Below are 22,935 nucleotides of genomic sequence, written 5' to 3' on the forward strand. Positions count from 1 at the left end.
ATAATGATTTGACAAGTTTTGTATGTTATGCCACTCACCACAAGTGTAGCTACCATCTGTCATTATACAATGCTATTATAAAATCATAGATTGTATTCCCTATGCTGTACCTTTTATTTCCATTACTTATTCATTCCATAACTAGAAGCCCACTCTCTTTTACCCATTTTCCTTCACCTATTTTTCCTGACCCTCCCCCCCCCCCAGCCCCCGCCTCCTCTCTGGCAACCACCAGTTGATTCTGTGTATTTTGGGCCTGTTTATGCTTTTTATTTGTTTATTCATTTTTTTGTTATTGTTTTTGTTTTGTTTTTTGTTTTTTAGGTTCCACATATAAGTAAAATCACATCGTATTTGTCTTTCTTTAAAAAAAATTTTTTTTAGCATTTATTCATTTTTGAGAGAGAACATGAGGGGGGGCTGTCAGAGAGAGAGAGGGGAAGACACAGAATCAAAAGCAGGCTCCAGACTCTGAGCTGTCAACACAGAGCCCAACGTGGGGCTCAAACCCACAAACTGTCAGATCATGACCTGAGCTGAAGTCAGATGCTTAACTGACTGAGCCACCCAGGTGCCACAGTATTTGTCTTTCTATGACTTATTTCATTTCATAAGCTACCCTCTGGGTCCATCCATATTGTCACATATAGCAAGATATCACCTTTTTCATGGCTGTATAACATTCACGTGTGTGAGTGTGCATGTGTATACATATTTATACCACATCTTTATCCATTTATCTGTTGTTGGACACTCATGTTGCTTCCATATCTTGGTTGTTGTAAATAACACTACAATAAACATAGAGGTGCATACATATTTTCAAATTAGTGTTTTCATTTCCTTCGGATAAATGCCCAGTAGTGGAATTACTGGAGCATACGATATTTCTATTTTTTTAATTTTTTGAGGAGCTTTATACTGTTTTCCACAGTGGCTATACTGATTTATACTCTCATCCACAGTGCGTGCAAGCATTCCTTTTTATTGACATTGTTGCCAATACTTTTTCTTTCTTTTTTTGATTTAGCCATTCTCACAGGTGGAAGGTGATATCTCATTGTGGTTTTGATTTGGACTTCCCTGATGATTAGGGATGTTGGGCATCTTTTCATACATCTGCTGGCCATCTGTATGTCTTTGGAAAAATGTCCATTTTAACTAGATTAGTTTGGGGTTTTGGTGTTGAGTTTTATGAGTTCTTTATATACTTTGGATATTAACACTTATCAGAAATATTATCATTTACAAGTATCATTACTTATCATTTATAAATATCTTCTCTCATTCAGTATCATTTGCAAATATCAACTCCCATTCAATTGCCATTTGGTTTGTTGTTAGTTTCCTTCACTGTGCAAAATCTTTTTATTTTGATGTAGTGCCAGTAGTTTATTTTTGCTTTTATTTCACTTGCCTTTGGAGACATATCTAGAAAAATGTTGCTATGGCCAATATCAAAGAAATTACTGTCTTGGGGTGCCTGGGTGGCTTGTCAGTTAAACATCCAACTTTGGCTCAGATCATGATCTCATGGTTCGTGAGTTTGAGCCACACATTGGGCTCTCTGCTGTCAGTAGAGAGCCTGCTTCAGATCCTCTGTCTCCCTCTCTTTCTGCCCATCCTCCACTCATGCTTTCTCTCTCTCTCAAAAATAAACATTAAAAAAATTTTTAAAAATTATTGTCTGTGTTTTTCTTTCCCTAGGAGTCTTACAGTTTTAGATCTCACATTGAGATTATTAATCGATTTTGAGTTTATTTTTGTGTATAGTGTAAGAAAGGGGTCATTTCGTTTTATCACATTTTGCTATCCAGTTTTCCCAGCACACTTATTGAAGAGACAGTCTTTTGCCCGTTGTATATTCTTGTTTCCTCTGTCGTAGATTACTTGACCATATAAAGAGTTTGTTTCTGGGTTCTCTATTCTGTTCTCTTGTTCTATGTGTCTGTTTTTTTTGCCAATACCATGTTGTTTTGGTTACTACAGCTTTGTAGTATATCTTGAAATCTTAGAATCGTGATACATCTAGCTTTGTTCTTAAGGTTTTTTGGCTATTTAGGATCTTGTGTAGTTCCACACAAATTTTAGGATTATTTTCTAGTTCTGTGAAAAATGCTGTTGGTATTTTGATAGCAATTGCATTAAATCTGTAGATTGCTTCGGCTAGTATGGACATTTTAACATTATGTGTTCTTCTAGTCCTGGAGCATAAAATATCTATTTGTGTTATCTTCAATTTCTTTTATCAATGTTTTGTAGTTTTCAGAGTACAGGTCTTTCACTTAGTTAAGTTTCTTTCCAGGTATTTTATTCTTTTTGGTGCAACTGTAAAAGGCATTGTTTCCTTCCCTTTCTGTTACTTTGATATTAGTGTATAGAAATCCAACACATTTCTGTGTATTAATTTTGTAACCTGCAATTTTACTGAATTCATTTATTCTAATAGTTTTTGATGGAGTCTCTAGGGTTTTCTTTGTATTGTATCATTATAGTGACAGTTTAACCTCATTCTTATCAATATGGATGCTTTTTATTTCTTTTTCTTGTGTGATTGCTGTGGATAGGGCTTCCAGTACTATGTTGAATAAAAGTGGCAATAGTGGACCTTGTTGTCTTGTTCCTGATCTCGAGGAAAACCTCTTAGTTTTTCACCATTGAGTATGATATTAGCTGTGTGTTTTTCATATATAGTTTTTATTATGTTGAGATATGTTCCCTCTAAACCTACTTTGTTGAGAGTTTTTATCATGCACAGATTGGGTGCTGGATTTTCTCAAATGCTTTTTCTACATCTATTGATACGATTATGTGATTTTGTTTTCTTTTAGCCTGTTAATGTGTTAGATTACATTCATTGATTTTTGAATGTTGAGCCAACATTGTATACCTGGGATAAATCCCACTTCATCAGAATGTACAAATTTTTTATACATCATTGGATTATACATACATTATTATACATTGTTGAATTCAGTTTGCTAGTATTTTGTATATTTATAGAGTTATTGGTCTGTAATTTTGTTGTAATGTCTTTGTCTAGTTTTAGCATTAGGATAATGGTGGTCTCATAGGATGATTTAATAAGTACTCCCTTTACTTCTGTCTTCCAGTAGAAATTGTAGAGAATTGTTAAAATTTCTTCCTTGAATGATTGCTAGTGTTTACTGTAAACCCTCCAGGGTCTGAAGCTTTCTGTTAGGAAGATCATTTTTTTTTTTAAATGTTTATTTATTTTGGGGAGAGAGTGTACATGCATGCAAGCAGGAGGAGAGACAGAGATGGTGACAGGATCTGAAGCAGGCTCTGTGCTGAGAGCATACATCCCAAAGCAGGACTAATACTCAGGAACCAGGAGATCCTGACCTGCGCCAAAGTCAGATACTTAACTGAGTGAGCCACCCAGGCACCTGGAAGCTTATTAATTCTTGATTCAGTTTCTTTAATTGATATAGTCCTACTCAGGTTGTCTTTTTTTTTTTTTTCCTTGTGTGGGTTTGGCAGATTGTCATTTCATTTAATTATCAAATATGTGATCATAAAATTTTTCTTGTATTCTATTTTATAATTTAGTTGATTTTTTTAACAGTACGGGGGTTAAGGGTATTGACCCCCATGCAGTTCAAAATCTACATATAACTTTGACTCCCCAAAAACTTAAATACTAATAGCCTACTGTTATCCAAAAGCCTTACTGAGAACAGAAACAGTTCATCAATACCTATTTTGTCTATTATATGTATTATATACTCTATTCTTACAATAATGTAAGGTAGAGAAAAAAATCAAGAGAATGTACATTTGAGGTACTAATGTATCAAAAAGAAATATGCATATAAGTGGACCTGTGCAGTTCAAACCCCTGTTTAAGGGTCAACTGTAAATCTATTAAATAACTTTTAAGGTCCATAGGATCTGTAGTGATATCCCTTCTTTCATTTCTGACATTAGTAATTTGGGTCTTCTCTTCTTTTTCTTAGTAATCCTGGCTATAAGCTTATTTTTATTGATGTTTTCAAAGAATGAGCTTTTGCTTTTGTTGATATTCTTTATTGACTTCCTGTTATCAATTTTATTTTTGATCTAATTTTTCTATTTTTTTTCTTGTGTTTACTTTGGATTTAATTTGCTTTTCTTTTTTTAGTTCCTAAAGTATAGATGCTTAGATTATTGATTTTAGAGCTTTCTTCTTTTTTAAAAGATGCATTCAATACTATAAGTTTCTCTTTAAGTACTACTTTTATTACATCCCACAAATTTTGATTAGTTGTATTTTTATTTGTATTTAAAATTTATTTCTGTTCAGATTTCTTCTTCAATCCACATAGTTTTTAGAAGTGTGACTTTTTTATTTCCATGTATTTTGTAATTTTCCAAATGTCATTCTGCTATTGGTTTCTAGTTTAATTTCTTTTTTTTTTTTAATTTTTTTAAAAATTTACATCCAAATTAGGTAGCATATAGTGCAACAATGATTTCAGGAGTAGATTCCTTAATGCCTCTTACCCATTTAGCCCATCCTACCTACCACAACCCCTCCAGTAACCCTCTGTTTGTTCTCCATATTTAAGAGTCTCTTATGTTTTGTTCCCCTCCCTGTTTTTATATTATTTTTGTTTCCCTTCCCTTATGTTCATCTGTTTTGTCTCTTAAAGTCCTCATGTGAGTGAAGTCATATGATTTTTGTCTTTCTCTGACTAATTTGGCTTAGCTTAATACCCTCTAGTTTCATCCACATAGTTGCAAATGGCAAGATTTCATTCTTTTTGATTGCCGAGTAGTACTCCATTGTGTATATATGCCACCTCTTCTTTATCCAGTCATCCATCGATGGATGTTTGGGCTCTTTCCATACTTTGGCTATTGTTGATAGTGCTGCTATAAACATGGGGGTGCATGTTTTGCATTTTTTGGAGCAGCTGCAAGAGAATAGGTGTTAACTCTTCCTTAAATCTTCCATCTGGCCCTGGATTCTTGTTTTTTGGGGAGATTTTTGATTACTAATTCGATTTCTTTACTGGTTATGGGTCTGTTCAAATTTTCTGTTTCTTTCTGTTTCAGTTTTGGTAGTGTATATGTTTCTAGGCATTTGTCCATTTCTTCCGGATTGCCCATTTTATTGGCATATAATTGCTCATAATATTTTCTTATTATTCTTTGTATTTCTACTGTGTTGGTTGTGATCTCTCCTCTTTCATTCTTGATTTTATTTACTTGGGTCCTTTACTTTTTCTTTTTGATCAAACTGGCTAGTGCTTTATCAGTTTTCTTAATTCTTTCAAAGAACCAGCTTCTGGTTTCATTCATTTGTTCTACTGTTTTTTTGGTTTCAATAGTATTGATTTCTGCTCTGATCTTTATTATTTCCTGTCTTCTGCTGGTTTGGGGTTTTATTTGCTGTTCTTTTTCCATCTCTTTAAGGTGTAAGGTTAGGTTGTGTATCTGAGATGTTTCTTCCTTCTTTAGGAAGGCCTGCATTGCTATATACTTTCCTCTTATGACCGTCTTTGCTGTGTCCCAGAGGTTTTGGGTTGTGGTGTTATCATTTTCATTGGCTTCCATATACTTTTTAATTTCCTCTTTAACTTCTTGGTTGGCTCATTCATTCTTTAGTAGGATGTTCTTCAGTCTCCAAGTATTTGTTACCTTTCCAAATTTTTTCTTATGGTTGATTTCAAGTTTCATAGCGTTGTGGTCCAAAAATATGCACGGTATGATCTTAATCTTTTTGTACTTACTTAGGGCTGATTTGTGTCCCAGTATGTGGTCTATTCTGGAGAACGTTCCATGTGCACTAGAGAAGAATGTATATTCTGCTGCTTTAAGATGAAATGTTCTGAATATATCTGTTAAGTCCATCTGGCCCAGTGTGTCATTCAAAGCCGTTGTTTCCTTGTTGATTTTTTGATTAGATGATCTGTCCATTGCTGTGAGTGGGGTGTTGAAGTCTCCTACTATTATGGTATTACTATCAATGAGTTTATGTTTATGATTGATTTATATATTTGGGTGCTCCCACTTTTGGCGCGTAAATGTTTACAATTGTTAGGTCTTCTTGGTGGATAGACTCCTTCATTATGATATAATGCCCTCCTTCATCTCTTGATACAGTCTGTAAAGTCTAGATTGTCTGATATAAGTAAGGTTACTCTGGCTTTCTTTTGTTGACCAGTAGCATGATAGATGGTTCTCCATCCCCTTACTTTCAATCTGAAGGTGCCTTTAGGTCTAAAGTGGGTCTCTTGTAAACAGCATATAGATGGATCTTGTTTTCTTATCCATTGTGTTACCCTATGTCTTTTGATTGGAGCATTGAGTCCATTGATGTTTAGAGTACTGAATGATATGAATTTATTGCCATTATATTGCTTGTAGAGTTGGAGTTTCTGGTGGTGTTCTCTGGTCCTTTCTAATCTTTGTTGCTTTTTGTATGTATGTATGTATGTATGTATGTATGTATTTTTTCATCTTTTCTCCCCTAAGAGGGTCCCCCTTAAAGTTTCTTGCAGGGCTGGTTTAGTGGTAACAAATTCCTTTAATTTTTGTTTGGGAAACTTTTTATCTCTCCTTCTATTTTGAATGACAGCCTTGCTGGATAAAGAATTCTTGGCTGCATATTTTTCTGATTCAGCACATTGAATGTATCTTGCCACTCCTTTCTGCCCTGTCAAGTTTCTTTGGATAGGTCTGCTGCAAACCTGATCTGTCTTCTCTTGTAGGTTAAGGACTTTTTTTTCCCTTGCTGCTCTCATGATTCTCTCCTTGCCTGAGTTTTTTGTGAATTTGACTGTGATATGCCTTGTTGATGTTTGTTTTTTGTTGAATCTAATGGGAGTTCTCTGTGCTTCCTGGATTTTGATGGCTGTGTCTTTCCCCAGGTTAGGAAAGTTTTCCACTATGATTTGCTCACGGAACCCTTCTACTCCTATTTCTCCCTCTTCCCCTTCTGGGACCCCTATGATTCTGATGTTGTTCCTTTTTAATGAGTCACTGATTTCTCTAATTCTTAAATCATGCTCTTTTGCCTTCATTTCCCTCTTTTTTTCTGCTTTGTTATTCTCCATAAATTTGTCCTCTATTTTGCTGATTCTCTGTTCTGACTCATCCATCCTTGCTGCCATGGCATCCATTCGTGATTTCAGCTCAGTTATAGCATTTTTTATTTCATCCTGACTAGCTTTTACTTCTTTTATCTCCGCAGAAAGGGATTCTAATCTATTTTCGACTCCAGCTATTATTCCTGTTATCATGATTCTAAGTTGTGGTTCAGACATCTTGCTTGTATCTGTATTGGTTAAGTCCCTGGGTGTCATTTCTTCCTGCTCTTTCTTTTGGGGTGAATTCCTTTGTTTTGTCATTTTGAAGGGAGAAAAGGAATTAATGAGGTGGAAAAAATTAAAATTTAAAAATTTAAAACTAAAAAAATTAAACACACACACACCCAAAATCAAATAAGTGATGCTATATCCTAGGTGTATTTTGGTCTGGGTGTTGAAAGTGGCTTGATAGATTAGAAAAAAAAGGGGGGGTAGAAAGGAAATCTTTTGAAAATTTGAAAAAATTAATACACTAAAGTAGACTAAAATGAAATTATGGAAATAAAATAGAATTTGAAAAAACACAAAAGTAAAAATATACTAGAAAAATAATTAAAGAAAAACATTTTTAATAAGAATTGAAAATAAAAATGAATTTTTTCTTTCTGTAGTCAAGAAAAAGAAAAGAAACAAAAGAGAAAAAAACGAAAAAAAGGAAAGAAAGAAAATTGAATAGATTGACCAGCTAACAGACTGAAATATAGGTGATATTACTTCATTTTCCCCTAGAAGTCAAACTATGAAGCGCTTTCTATTCCATCAACTAAGGAAGCAGTGAGACTTGTGTTCTTGAAGAGTGAGGTTGGCTCAGTTGGGTGGGTTTTAGTGTAACGGCTCCGTTCTCCACTAGATGGTGCTACTAGTCCACTGAGGTGGATTGTGGTGGCAATTGTAGTTGCATACGTGCATGCGCCAGAGCGGTGAAAATGGCATTACCCAGCTACCCAGTCTCTAGTGTCGGAACTCTGTTCTCCCCAATCAGCAATCATGCACCCATCCTTCGTCTTCAGCTTTCATCCACTCCCCACTTCCACACTGTCCATAGCCAAGCCCTAGGCAGCACCTCCCTCCCATTTGTTGTCTCAGATGTGGCTGCCTTCCCCAGCCTCCCACTTCTGAGGGACTGCAGCTTTGACCTGCTCCACCCCTCTGCGGAGGGTCTCACCGAGCAATAGCCAGGTGCCAGCTGCACCCAGGAATGCTTGTGGGATCTTGCAGTTGTCGATGCCCAGAGACTGCAGCCAGGTGCCAGCCCGCCCCAGAAAAAGTTCATGAAACAGTGTAGCAGCAGTGCCTCAGGGATTATGGAAAATCACAACACACATCTGGCACCAGGCTTCACCCCCAATGACCTTGTTCCAGCACCAACGAATGTGGCTATTCTCTGAGGTCTGCTTGGCCCAGGTGGCCTCACAGCCTCTACCAAATGTTCTCCTAACAGTTCAACTGCTTGTCCCCATGTGGCCCGAGAACCTCCCAGACCCTACTCTGCTCCTGGGGATTCGCCCTTCCCACCAGAGCATCGCCAGGTATCGAGCTGCGGTGTTTCAGACTCTGCATTCCCCCCTGTTTATAGTCTGAATGGAATTTAAATCCTCTCCTTTCTCCCTTTTTACTTCAGTCCCTGTGGCTGTTTCCAATTTTTCACTTTCTCTCCAGCTGCTTTTGGGGAGGGGTGCTTTTCCCATATTCTCCCCCTGCATCTCTGTCCTCTTTCTGCCTGAAAAAGCAGCTCCCTGCCCTACGTGGCATCTCTGTCCCCAAGTTCACCTCTCCACGCTGCGTACCTGCTGAATTTTGTGGTTGGATTCTATATATATTCTATATTGTTTATTTCTGCTCTAATCTGTATTATTTCTCTTCTTCTGCTGGCTTTGGGTTTATTTGCTGCCCTGCTTCTAGCTCCTTTAGATGTGCGGTTAGGTTGTGTATTTGGGATTTTTCTTGTTTCTTGAGATAGGCCTGGATTGAAATGTATTTTCCTCTTAGGACTGCCTTTTCTGCATCCCAAAGAGTGTAGGCTGTCATGTGTTCATTTGCTTCCATATAATTCTTTAATTTCTTCTTTAATTTCCTGTTTGACCCATTTATTCTTTAATAGGATGTTCTTTAAACTCCATGTATTTGGGTACTTTCCAATTTTTTTCTTGTGGTTGATTTCAAGCTTCATAGCATTGTGATCTGAAAATATGCATGGTATGATCTCAGTCTTTTTATACTTGAGCGCTCTTTTGTGACCCAGTATGTGATCTGTATTGGAGATTGTTTCATGTGCACTTGAGAAGAATGTGTGATCTGCTTTTCTATGAAAAGTTCTGAATATATCAGTTAAATACATGTGGTCCTGTGTACCATTCAGAGCCATTGTTTCCTTATTTATTTTCTGCCTAGATGATCTGTCCATTGTTGTAAGTGGAGTATTAAAGTCCCCTACAATCACGGTATTATTATCCACACATTTATTTATTTTTGTGATTAATTGATTTATACATTTGAGTGCCTTCATGTTGGGGGCTTAAACATTTACAATTGTTAGGTCTTCTTGATGGATAGACCCTTTAATTATGATATAATGCCCTCTTCATCTCTTGTTACAGTCTTTGTTTTAAAATATAGTTCGTCTGATATAGATATGGTTACTCTAGCTTTCTTTTGATGTCCAGTAGCATGATAGATGTTTCTCCATTCCCTAACTTTCAATCTGCAGGTGTCCTCAGCTCTAAAATGGGTCTCCTGTAGACAACATATAGATGGATCTTGGTTTTTAATCCATTCTGATACCCTGTGTCTTTTGATTGGGTCATTTAGTCCATTTACATTCAGAGTGATTATTGAAAGATACAGATTTATTGTCATTGTGTTATCAGTAGGTCTGGTGCTTGTGATGATGTCTATGGTCCTTTGTAGTCTTTGCAGCATTCCACTCAAGGAGTCCCTCTTAGGATCTCTTGCATGACTGGTTTAGTGGTCATGAACTCTCAGTTTTTGTTTGTCTGGGAACGTCTTTATCTTTCCTTCTATTCTGAACGACAGCCTTGCTAGATAATGGATTCTTGGCTGCATATTTTTCCTATACAGCACATTGAATATTTCTTGCCTCTCCCTTCTGGCCTGCCACGTTTCATTGGACAGGTCTACTACCCTTATGTCTACCCTTGTATATTAAGGCCCGTTTGTCCCTAGCTGCTTTGAAAATTCTTTTTATCTTTGTATTTTGCCAGTTTCACTATGATATATCATGGTATCGACCTGCTTTTGTTGATTTTGAAGGGAGTTCCCTGTGCCTCTTGGACTTAGATGCCTGTTTCTTCCTTCCCCAGATTAGTGAAGCTCTCAGCTATAATTTGTTCGAATAAACCTTCTGCCCTGGTTTCCAGCTCTTCTTCTTCTGGACCTCATATGATTTGGATATTGTTTCATTTTATGAAATCATTTAGCTCTCTAATTCTCCCCTCATGATCTAGTTATTTCCTTTCCGTCTATTTTTCAGCTTCTTCATTTTCCATAATTTTATCTTCTATTTCACATGTTCTCTCCTCTGCTTCTTCTACTGTCACTGTCTCAGCATCTAGTTTATTTTGCATCTCATTTATAGTATTTCTTAATTCATCATGACTGTTTCTTATGTCTTTGATCTCTGCAGCAATAGATTCTCTGCTGCCATCTATGCTTTTTTCAACCTCAGCTATTAGTCTTATGACTGTTATTCTATATTTTTCATATAATATATTGTTTATATCTGTTTCCAACAGTTCTCTGACTGTCATTCCTTCCTGGAATTTCTTTTGAGGAGAATTCTTCTGTTTAATCATTTTGGCTATATTCCTGTCTTTTATGTGTTTTAAAAGCTTGTTAATGTGTCCTGTACCTGTGAGTACTACTATATTAAAAAAAGGGTCCCACACTATCCAGACATTGGCACTTCAGGAAATGTTTTTGGAATGTGTTGCATGAGCTCTGCTGTTGTTGCATTTTGGCTGCTCTATCCCACTGGTCAGTCCTCTGCAAGGCTTCTCCTTGCTTGTCGTGGCAGAGTGTTTTGACTTCAACCTGGTGTGCTTTGATTTGTTTCTTGAAGTAACCCTGGGATAAAGGAAAGGTGGGGGGAAGATGATCCTATATAAAGAGAAAAATCAGGGGCGCCTAGGTGGCTCAGTTGGTTAAGCATCTGACTTCGGCTCAGGTCATGATCTCAAGGTCCGTGAGTTCGAGCCCCGCGCCGGGCTCTGTGCTGACAGCTCAGAGCCTGGAGCCTGTTTCGGATTCTGTGTCTCTCTCTCTCTCTCTGACCCTACCCCGTTCATGCTCTGTCTCTCTCTGTCTCAAAAATAAATAAACATTAAAAAAGATTTTTTAAAAAAATAAAGAGAAAATCAAAGGGAGAAAAGAAGATGAAGCAGAGAATCAAATGAACTATAACGTTTAATCCAGAGAGAGAGAAAGGAAAATAAAGAAAAAGAAGAGAAAAGGTGTGAAAAGATTAAGGTAAAAATGCCTGATTAAGCAAACAAAACAGAAAAAATTTTCTTTATATATATAAAATAAGAATTGACCAAAAAAACAAATCAGAATCTATGAGCCTGATCCCAAAAGAAAACAAAAGGGTAGAAAGAAAAAAGAGAACAACAAACAGACAAAGTGACAGACAGACAAAAACAAAAAACAGTTGTCTCTTGGTGGCTGGCACCGGTGGCTGTGCCGGTCTGGAGGAGCGGCCGTCTGGTTGTCTCAATGTCAGTTTTCCTCCAGTAGATAAGCAGTTGCCAGGCACGGAGCGGTGGGTTTGGTGTAAGCAGGTCTCGCCTCCATTGGGGGCTGCTGTGTTGCTCACTGAACCTCCACATGTTGGTGTTGGGGAGAAAAATGGTGACATCCCATTTTCCTCTCACTGAACCTGGTGTCTTAAAGCATGCTGTTCATGCAGCCCTCACAGAGTAGTGCAGGTCAGCCTAGCCTGTTCCACAGTCTTCCCGCACTTTCTAGGCCCTTGGCTGGGATTCAAAACCCAATGTCTTAAGGGACCTGCACCCTTTGGACACTGTTCTGGTGTAGTGCCCCTCAGCCCTGCTGATAAAAAGCCTTTGGCTGGCACCTGCAGGGTCATTTCTCCTTGAAGAGGCAATAAACCCTCTTCCCATAGTGCTCAAGGAAGGGGACTGTTCTCTCCTAGTGTGTCCCTGAGATTGCTACAGTGCCCCAGGGCAGCTCCCTCCCCCACAGGCACACACATAGGACCAGCTCAGGTTAGAAGAAAGTCATGTACTTTTGAGATCTCTGAGCTTCAGCTCCTAATGCTGTTTGCAAAATAGAAACTAGCACTCTCTCTGTTTCTCGTTCCCTAGTCATGCTCTGAGAGGTTTCCTCTTGTGCTAACTCAATACAGCAATTCCACAGCCCCTTCGGCTTTTTCTCCCTTTTGTCTCTCCACAGAAGGGGTTCCCTCCTTCCCTGCCTAGGCCATTTTATCTGCCCTAATTCACATACACGCACCTCCGTCCTGCCAAGCTGTCCCCCTCCACCTGTGGAGATCCTTCTGCCACTCTGCAGATTGATTTCCTGGTATTCCAAGTGATCTGACCTTGATACTGCTGTGTTTTAGGGATGAGGAAATCCCAGTTCCCCTACTTCTCTGCCATCTTAACATCCTTCCCCCAAAATACTAATATTTTGAAATATCAGGGTATATCAGAAATACCCCATTTGTTATGGGTATGAGTTTTTTGTTTCACATAGGCTTTAAACTTCATGTGAGGAATGGGTTTTTATTTTAGTTTTTTTATTACCAATTCCTATCAGTATATTTGCCATATAAAATGTAAATATTGATTAAATTACATGATTTTCTGTGTATTTGATGAACTGTTTTAAATTTTATATCTTGCTTCCCAGACCTTCTATATTTCGTTATTGGAGAAAAAAATGAATGTGGTTGTTGATGAAGGAAAAGAAATGATTTGAATATAGTTAGTTTTTTGATATGGTAATTCAACAAGTAATGAATTCTGAAGCAAACATTTTAAATTTCAAACAGACCTAACCTTTTTATTATATAATATACAGTCTTTTAAAAGTAATAAAGTACTTGGGGGTAGGTAAAGAGTTTTAAAACTTTATTCTTAAAAATCAGTTCTTCAGGTGCCGGGAATGTAGCTGACCGTGTTCTGGCTCAGCTCTTAACGGAAATGGATGGTATTGAACAGTTAAAGAACGTGACAATTTTGGCCGCTACTAACCGCCCAGATAGGATAGACAAGGTAAGAAAGAAAGCAGTGTGAGTGCTGTGAAAACAAGAACTGGATCATTTGATTATGTTAGTTTTATTTTTTCTGTCAGATTACTTTGTAATCAGTTTTTAATTTGAGGATACTGAAAATCTTAAACTAAAGGAAATAAAGGGAACAGAGGAAAGCTTTTATGTTTTCATTGCTTATGATTTGATATTAATGAAATTCTTTTATAACCCCTTGAATTTTCCCTCCATCATTGTTGCATCAAACTTTCAGAGAGAGAATTGAAGTTCTGAAATTCTTTTTTTTGTTTGTCATCTGATTTATTGTTGAGAAGTTTTTAACATTTTTCTTCATGTTAAGGTAAATTTCTGGCTTTTTAGTAACAGACTCAAGTTATTATCAACAACTTACTAGAATTCTTGGCCTAGCAGTTGCTTTCAGAGTGATTAGAATAGAAATGACCATGGATTTTATCTCTCTAAGAAATTAGGCTATGGCATTAAACTCAGCAAAACTGACTCTTTCAAGCCATTGCTACCACTTATTCTCCCTAGGTCTAGTTTAATAAAGGGAATCCACTAAATTTTAAATGCCTAATTTGTACTTAATGTGTAAATTTTTTGTAAGGATTTAAATTGAGTGTAAAAATTTTCTCCTGTAGCATGAACCAATTTTTCTTTTTGTTGTTCACATTATTGCTTCATATATATCACCTTATGAGCTCGTCCCTCCCTCCCAGTGCACATATACACAGACTTCCAGTTTTAAAAATGGGAATTAGAAAAAAATGATACTTTTGAAGATATAAAAGGAGCTTTTATGTGGAAAGCAAGTTTTGCTTTCATCCAGTTAGGTATTTTACTATGTAGTAAAGACCTGTTGATCAAATACAGGTGAGAAAGCTTTGGGCCTTAATAAATTATTTCCTTTCTGATGCAGTATTTTATAAGAAGATAAGTGATTTCTGAGCATTTATAGGATCTGTCTCCATGCTCAGACATCTCTGATGTCTATGAAATAAAAAAAAGAGATAGGACTGTATTTTAGCAAGCATAATAGAAAGTGCTGAATGAGGGCACCTAGGTGGCTCAGTTGGTTGAATGTCCAACTCCTCATTTAGGCTTAGGTCATGATCCCAGGATCGTGGGGTTGAGCCCCATGTTGGGCTGAGCATGGAACCTGCTGAAGATTTTCTCTCTCTCTCTCTCTCTCTCTCTCTCTCTCAAATTAAAGAAAAAAAAAAAAAGGGCTGAAAGAGCCCTTAGAGATTACCTAATCCTACCTTTCGGTTTCACAAATAAAGGTGCTAAATCCAGAAAAAACATCTTCCTTCTGGTAAGAATACATTATATTTTTATGGCATTTTCTCCTGGTTACCCCATGGCTAACAAGCTCTAAAATTTCTTAGGTTTCCTTCTCTACAATGCCTAATCTAATAGTGCCCTTCTTTGGTTTCTTAATAATGTATGTCATCAATGTTAGATACATTTCTCGAAGCAGGACTTTGGGCTTACAATAAACATCTCCGGGTTTGGGCACCTGGGTGGCTCGGTTGTTAACTATCTGACTTGCTCAGGTCATGATCTCACACCGTTTGTGAGTTCGAGTCCCAAATCGGGTGGGCTCATGCCTTGCTTTGAGTGAACATGTGCCCCACTTTGGGTAAAACACAAGCCCCAGGTGAGCCCCACTTCTCTCTCTCTCTCTGCCCCTCATGGAATTCTCTCTCTCTCTGCCCCTTTCTCTCTCAAATACAGACAAAAAATATCAGATCTCTGGGTTCTTCTAAATCAAGCTGTATAACTCAGCCTGATTGGTGCTTGTTTAGTTTTCTCTTGCTGTATTACAGATTACCTCAAATTTAGCAGCTTTACACAACACCTATTTATTCATATACAAACGTATGTATATTTGTATGTGTACTTATATGTATGCTTGTGTGTTTGTATGTATGTATGTATACATATGTATGCATACATTAGGTATATCACACACATACCTTGATTAGGTTTTAAATATTAGAAATCCAACTTTTTTTTAACTTTTTATTTATTTTTGAGAGGCAGAGACAGAGCGCGAGTAGGGGAGGGGCAGAGAGAGAGAGGGAGACACAGAATCTGAAGCAAGCTCCAGGCTCTGAGCTATCAGCACAGATCCCAATACAGGGATCTAACCCACAAACTGTGAGATCGTGACCTAAGCCAAAGTTGGATGCTTAACCAACTGAGCCACCCAGGCACCCCAGAAATCCAACTTCTTTTTAAGCAACTAATTTTGGATGAGGACATTTGTTTTAAGATGCTGAAAGTATTTGCTAGTAAGATTCAAACTTATTTTCATTAGGGCAGGGGAATCTAAAGGTTTTTAATTTCCTATTCAAATTTTTAAAAATTTGTTTAATTTGTAAAGGATGAAATAATAAAATTATTCATGACAGCAAAACATGAAGTTGGTAAATGAAAAAAGTATTTTTGAGTGGTATAAGATTAGTTTCAAGATCATATGCTGTACTTTTAAGTACAATTTTGAATTTAGTACATTATACCAGGATCTAAGTGTTCTGTATATTATATTCTGTAATTGTGCAGAAAAAAATACTTCAAATTATCAATGATTTTTGTAAAAAATATTTTAATTCTTTTCTATTTCAGGTAGAATTCCATATTTGTGTGGAATGTGTTTTTTTCATAATTGTACTTTTTGTAATTATACTTTTATTACTACTGAGATGATATGTACTATATCAAAAGTCATTTTTCTTGGGGCGCCTGGGTGGCGCAGTCGGTTAAGCGTCCGACTTCAGCCAGGTCACGATCTCGCGGTCCGTGAGTTCGAGCCCCGCGTCAGGCTCTGGGCTGATGGCTCGGAGCCTGGAGCCTGTTTCCGATTCTGTGTCTCCCTCTCTCTCTGCCCCTCCCCCGTTCATGCTCTGTCTCTCTATGTCCCAAAAATAAATAAAAAACGTTGAAAAAAAAAAAAAAGTCATTTTTCTTTCCACATTTTTTTCCTCTGAAGAACTATTTTAGAACATTATTTGTATGTTATTTAATAGTACTTTATTTAATAGTAGTACTTTAAAAAAAACCTTTAAGTGCATGTGTTATTTTAACATGGTGTTTGTTCAAAATGTTCCCTGAAGATGCTAGTAGAAACAGAAACAGTCATAAGAGACAATATAAAAAGAAAGGAAACTTCTTGTTATGAAATAAATAGACAGTTTTCACTACCTGCCTTGTCTGAAGGAAACTGTAATAGGAAGAGTATAGATGAGAAAATAATTAAAGTAAATTTCATGTACTGATGCTAAAAGGTAGATGTTTTATTAGCTTAAAACTGGAATAAAAAATAAAGGACTGTCCTAGTGACAAAGAAATAATATTTGGTATAACTTTGGCCAAATTTTAATTAAGGTGTTTGGCCTTGTAAATTAGCTAGCATACTTCACAATCCTGTTGCCTATTAACCCCCAACTTCTATGTCATGGTGACTTTAAGTTGGTATGTTAAAAGGAGTAGAATTCTTGGACTGCCAGAGGAGTGAACTTGACATCATTGTGTAACCCATATGTTGTGTGTGGTTAGTGTCTTTTATGGACAATATTTTAATTTCATATAGTCTGGGTAAACTAAAACTGGAGTTTTTTGGGGATTCTGGTGATTCAGCAAAGGAAGTAAGACACATAGCTCAAGAATCACATTGTTCTCTTTCTTGCTTTGTCTTATTTACATGTCAAATACATTAGCTGTGATGTAGCACACTGTGCTAAGTAAAGTGATTACTTGTGGTCTCTGGTGGTATCCTGAAGTCTCCATAGACCTTTTATGCCCTACCCTCTCTTCTAGCTGATAAATGAGTGAAGAGAAGTTCTATCCCCTTGTGTCCACTTTGCATAAGAATGGCAGTATGTCAAGGATAGATGAAGATAAATGAGATTGCATAATGTCAGGTAGACACATTGTCTTTAGATGGATGACCATCTGGATTTCCTCAGCATTAAGAGACTTTAGAATAGCAAACAGCTAAATTATTATTGATGCTCAAATAATAAAGAGCCCAAACTGTAGGAGTTTAATATTGTTCTTTGTTAGGTGGTTATTTGTGTGCCCCCTTTAGAAGAATATAATGTCCATCCAGTCCATGACATTTCATGCATTTGTGTTGAATATTAAGAAATGGTCATGTCTTCTTTCCCAGGTGTTAAACAAACCTTAGAATAGTTTAGTTTTATGAATAATTTTGAGTTTAGTCATTTGATTACTTTTAGTACTTATGCCTAGTATATAATAAGCCTTCAATAATTATTACTATTGTAAAGTATCATCCTAGTCTATAAACCTATTTTTCTTATAATAATAAATTTGTAGAACTTTGAAAATTCTGCTCTAAGTCATCTATGGAAAAGATTGTTCAGCTGAGGAAAATTTTGGAAGTTGTATAGAGATAACTGAATAATCCAGGGTTCAGAATTATTTTCTAACTTAGTATGTTTAGCTCATGGATGTAATAAACTGGCATTAATTTTCCTTCCAGTTTTTCTGGAAGAGGAAATGTACTTGATGGGTTAAATATGACATAATATTTTTATTTCTTGAATATTGCACATAAAAGTTGGTTTTACGGATATTTTTGTAACATGGAAAAAAGTTAACATGTTTAGAAAAGTCAGCAAATGAGAAGCTAATGTATGTGGCTTCCAATTTTCAAGTGAATTGTGTTCCAAAAATACCTTTAGAAGAAACTGTACAAGTATGTTTTGTAGATAGCTTTTCTCCCTACTCTTCCTAGTTATGCCATTCTTTTAATATTGCTGTTCTCAGGGAGTGCCTGAATGGCTCAGTTGGTTAAGCATCTGACTTCAGCTCAGGTCATGATCTCAAGGTTCATGAGTTCGAGCCCCACGTTGGGCTCTGTGCTGACAGCTGGGAGCCTAGAACCTGCTTCGGATTCTGTGTCTCCCTCGCTCTCTCTCTCCGTCTCTCCCCTGCTCATGCTTTGTCTCTCTCTCTCTCTCTCTCTCTTTCTTTCAAAAAAAAAAAAAATGCTGTTCTCAGCTAAGTCAGAACTAAAAAAACAAGCTTCTTGACCTAATAGACTTTAAAATTTTAAATACCTTAAAATTCTTTACTTTCTTGTATTTTAGGAAATTTTATATTTATTTAATATTGTTTATCAAAATGATGTTGAGAGTCTTGGGGGGTTATAAGGAGAGCCTAATGTGGTCAGACCTGTGAGGCTTCCTCCAAGTTCATCTTCTAATTTCAGCTTTACCTTCATTTTACGGGACTCAGAGTGGTTTTATTATTAGTGATAGGTGTTTGTTTTGTGTTTTTACTTTTATTTATTTATTTTTTAGTATTTATTTTGAGAGAGAGAGAGAGTGCAAGCAGGGGAGGAGCAGAGAAAGGGAGAGAATCCCAAGCAGGCCCCACACTGTCAGCAGAGGATGCAGGGCTCAGTCCTAAGGCTCTAGGATCTAACCTGAGCCAAAATCAAGAGTAAGATATTTAACCAACTGAGACACTCAGGTGCCCCTGTTTTGTGTTTTTAAAGATTGAAATGTTTTCACTATATCTATTACAGTAGCAGCTGTAAAGGTTTCAGCTTTGGGGATGGGTAATTGGGAGAGATGACAGAAGAGAAGTCGGTCAGAGGTTGTATGTGTATATGGGTCATATCTCATTTAGATGCTGATAATATAAAGACTGTTAATTTCAGGTGTCAGCAAATTGGCCAACCACTTGTTTTTGTACCTCTCATGATCTAAGAATGGTTTTTACATATTTAAATGGTTGAAAAATATCAAAAGAAAAATAATTTTATGAGATGAAAAATAAAAATGAGATGAAATTCAGATTTTGGTCCCCATAAATAAAGCTGTATTAGAACACAGTCACCCTGATTTGTTCATCTATTGTCTATGACTTCATTTATACTACTGTAATAGACTAGTTACAGTAGAATATTGTGTTTATGGCCCATAAGGCCTAAATTATTTACCATTTGGATCTTTACAGAAAAAGTTTACTGACTATTGATCTATCCTTATAAGCTTTTAGAAGTTTAGTAATGTCTGTTAATATGAGTTGTACATACATGAGCCACAAAGTTTTTCTGCAGATTGTTTAAATATATTGCGTTTTCTGAAAGTAAATTCTATATAATAGCTTAAAATAAATAATAATAGAAAGGTTGTGTTAACTTCTTATTTTTTCAAGTATTTTCCATCTCTTCTTGAAAGTTCTTTTAATATTTAATCTTTTAAAATATGTTTTATGGACTAAATAATTATTCTTTTCAATTGAATGACTCATCAAAATCCATACATCTAAAAATGCAGTTTTTTAAATTATATGAATAACATAAGTATTTCTTCATAGCATGTGAATCTTAAAGTTTCATTGGTTTTTAGCTTTTAGTTGAATGCCCTTTTTAGTATTTGTTATCATTGGAATTTTCAGGCTTAAATATTTAAATTTTGAGAAATTAAGATTCTGTGCTTAGCTATGTTTGTTTGGTAAATAATATTTGATGTCATCATGCAAATAGAGTACATCTAATCTTCAATTAGAGAAAAAGTAAACGACACAGTACGTATTGTCCTTAACATCTAGGTTGTAAAGGAAATTAATGTCTTGGGGCACCAGGGTGGCTCAGTTGGTCAAGCCTCTGACTCTTGATTTCAGCTCAGATCATGATTTCAAGTTTGTGAGATCAAGCCCCATGTCCAGCTCCACACTGATAGCACAGAGCCCACTTAGGATTCACTCTCTTCCTCTCTCTCTGCCCTCCTCTGAGCTCCCTCTCATGCTCGCTCTCTCTCTCTCAAAATAAAGAAGTAAACATTCAAAAAAAGAAATTAATTTTTTCAAGATTGGAGACAACTTGGACGACTTTGATAGTCTACTTATCCTTCTGATACATTGACCCCTCATTTAAAAATTCCTACCCATCATTTCTCCATCCTTTGCCTACTCACCTACACTGATTGAGGCAGAGGAGGCAGGGGGACTTACCAACTCATGAGACAGACCCCTCTGTCTTTGTCTCAGACTATTAGGAAGTTTGTTGTTTCTACTGAACGAGCTGTTTTGTGTCTCTCCAAAGCTTCTACATACAGCCTGTCTTATCTTTACATTGTATCTCACCAACTAGTCTCTTCTCCAGGCTTGACATATTGTTTTATTTCATCTTTGGCATTCTTATCCTTTTTTTACCCCCTCTGAACTGTTACCATTTGTTCCTTTCTCTCAAATTATGGCATCCACAAGTGAATACACTGTAATAGGTTGTGTTCTGATCAGTTCAGAGTTTAGTGAGACACTTAATGCCTTTAATCTGAATACTATGCTTCTGCTAATGCATTCCAGAATTGTGTTAGTTTATTTGCCTGCTGAATCACACTGTGGACTGCTGTGGAATTTAAAGTCATCAAGAACAAAACAAAAACAAAACTAAGAAGCCCAAGTCTTTCCTCAGAGTCTTCTGCTAAGTTATAATTTCCCTGCCTTGGGCTTGATTAATTTGATTTAAGTCTTAGAAGTTGAGCCACAGTGCAATCAGATCTAGAGGTCTTCCTTCACGTTCAGCTCCTCTTAAGCTTTTCCTATGTTTTATATGCTTCTCAGAGATTTGTTTTCCTTAAGTCCAAATGATTTCCTAATAGTTTCTGCCAGCATCTGCTAGGGCTTTAGGCCTTAGAAATAGAGGCATTAATTCTTATAAATTCATCTCATTAGATCTGATAGATCTTTCTAATTTGTCAAGTGTGGGATTCTGTTTCTGCCATTCCCAATGTGTGTCTTATATTGTTAATAGCAGAGGCATTATATATCTTAATTACCAAGAAGAATTTCTGATTTTTTGAAAAATAGTTTAACTTAAATAATTTAGGAACAGTTGAAAGTAAAACTCACCTTGTTTTACCTTAAGAATACATATTCTGAAATGCTTTCTGTTTTCTCTGATGGAAATAGACAAGACTTAAGTTACATTCATGAAATTTAGAAATTAAATTTTTAAAATGAATTTTTTTTAGTTTTCAAACAATGCTGAAATATGTAGCTAATGTCCTTATCACTTACCTCCACTTTCGCAGCTGCACTTTCATGAATTTGTGATATTAGAGGTACTGTATTATGTGAGAAGTTGTGTAATTTTCTTCTTTGAACATTATGTTTATAGTGTCTTGGGCACAGGCCTTCTTAAACCTTTGCATTTCTGGATGAGTTTTTGGAATATGCATAGTATTGGAGAGGGGCTTTTGCATAATGTAAGCAATTTAACTGGAGAAATGAGTCTGTAGGTAAAGGAGACAGATGGCAAAGATGATAGGGACTAGAATGTTACAAGCAAAATGTGATAGAAAGGCCTGAAATGGACAGTGAGAGAGAAGCAATGGGAGAAACGAGACAGACACAGATTTGGGGATCTTTGTTTCTAATTCTAGCTCTGTTGCTAACAAACTAAGTATCCTTTGAAATTATTTAGCCTCTCTGGGCCTCTGATTCTGTACCTGTCAAAAATGTACTAGATAATCCCAGAATATATCATTCACATCCAAAAATTCTATTTTGTGACTCAGAGACAGATAATAATAGATTTTCCAAATGCTACATAAGAGGATGCCATTTACCAAACAAATTTCTGAGTGGTTTTTTTTTTTTTTTAAAGCTTTTTCAGGTATCACCTCCCCCAACTTTCATGTTATTGAAAAGTTCCCTTCTTCAAACATGTTATATAAAGCAAGCAGATATTATCCAGGTGTGCAAAAATGACTTTTCTTTTTAAACACTTGATTGTCAGAAAAGGGGGGAAAAGCCATAAATCAGCCTTAAGGCTGCTATTGTGTAATAAAAACTTTGGTTGACAGTTGAAGAACACCTTAACTTTTTCACTCAAAATTTATTACTCTTAGAAAAAGGAAAACTTGTTGAGCTGCATATTTTCTCCTTTCACAGATGTCTGATCAGTGTTACAATATTTGTAATGTTTTGGTCTATTTAATACACTATTTTTTAAAACTTCACATGACTGTAAAAATAATTTTGAGCTACAACAGAAATGTCTATATGATTATTTAAAGTTGAATCACTTTTAAATTTGTAAATGCTTCTTCCCTTGTGTTCTTAATAATGCTCCTAGAATCCCATATTTGATTTTCAGTGTAGCCAAGAACTAAATCTGAAGCCATATATTGAATATTTTAAAGTCATTTGTAGGACTAAATGGGTGATTATTTTCCAAGTGCATAGAGAGTATTCTCAATAATGTGCCATTTTTGTGCCTGGCATTCTATTCAGTTGTGTGTGTGTGTGTGTGTGTGTGTGTGTGCGCGCGCGTGTGTGTGTGTGCGTGTGTGTGTGTGTGTGTTTGGGAAGGATATGCAAGAGTATCATAAAGGACATGTTATAAAAGAAAACTCAGTTCTTTTCTTCATGATACATATGATCTAATTTGAAATGCAGGTAAATTTTAAAGTATTATAATCATAAAACATGTACAGTCCAAACTTTGTTTGCAGTATTGTACTGGCATATATATCATCGTGGATTTGGAGAAATGCATCTCTGATCACCTAGCTTCTGGTCTCTGCAGTGTGTTGGTCTGTA

The 22,935-nt window shown here is 36.3% G+C and overlaps 1 protein-coding gene across 3 annotated transcripts in view; it reads left to right on the forward strand.

Moving 5' to 3' along the window:
* The window catches only part of SPATA5 (spermatogenesis associated 5), a 360,927-nt gene that overhangs the window by 114,468 nt on the left and 223,524 nt on the right, over positions 1-22,935 (forward strand). For all 3 annotated transcript variants that reach the window (XM_049631141.1, XM_049631144.1, XM_049631143.1), the window contains exon 14: positions 13,225-13,351. In XM_049631141.1, the coding sequence (XP_049487098.1) occupies positions 13,225-13,351 (127 nt within the window). The remainder of the gene's footprint in view (positions 1-13,224; positions 13,352-22,935) is intronic.

Source organism: Panthera uncia, chromosome B1 (genome assembly GCF_023721935.1).
Source record: "Panthera uncia isolate 11264 chromosome B1, Puncia_PCG_1.0, whole genome shotgun sequence".
Taxonomy (NCBI): Eukaryota; Metazoa; Chordata; class Mammalia; order Carnivora; family Felidae; genus Panthera; species Panthera uncia.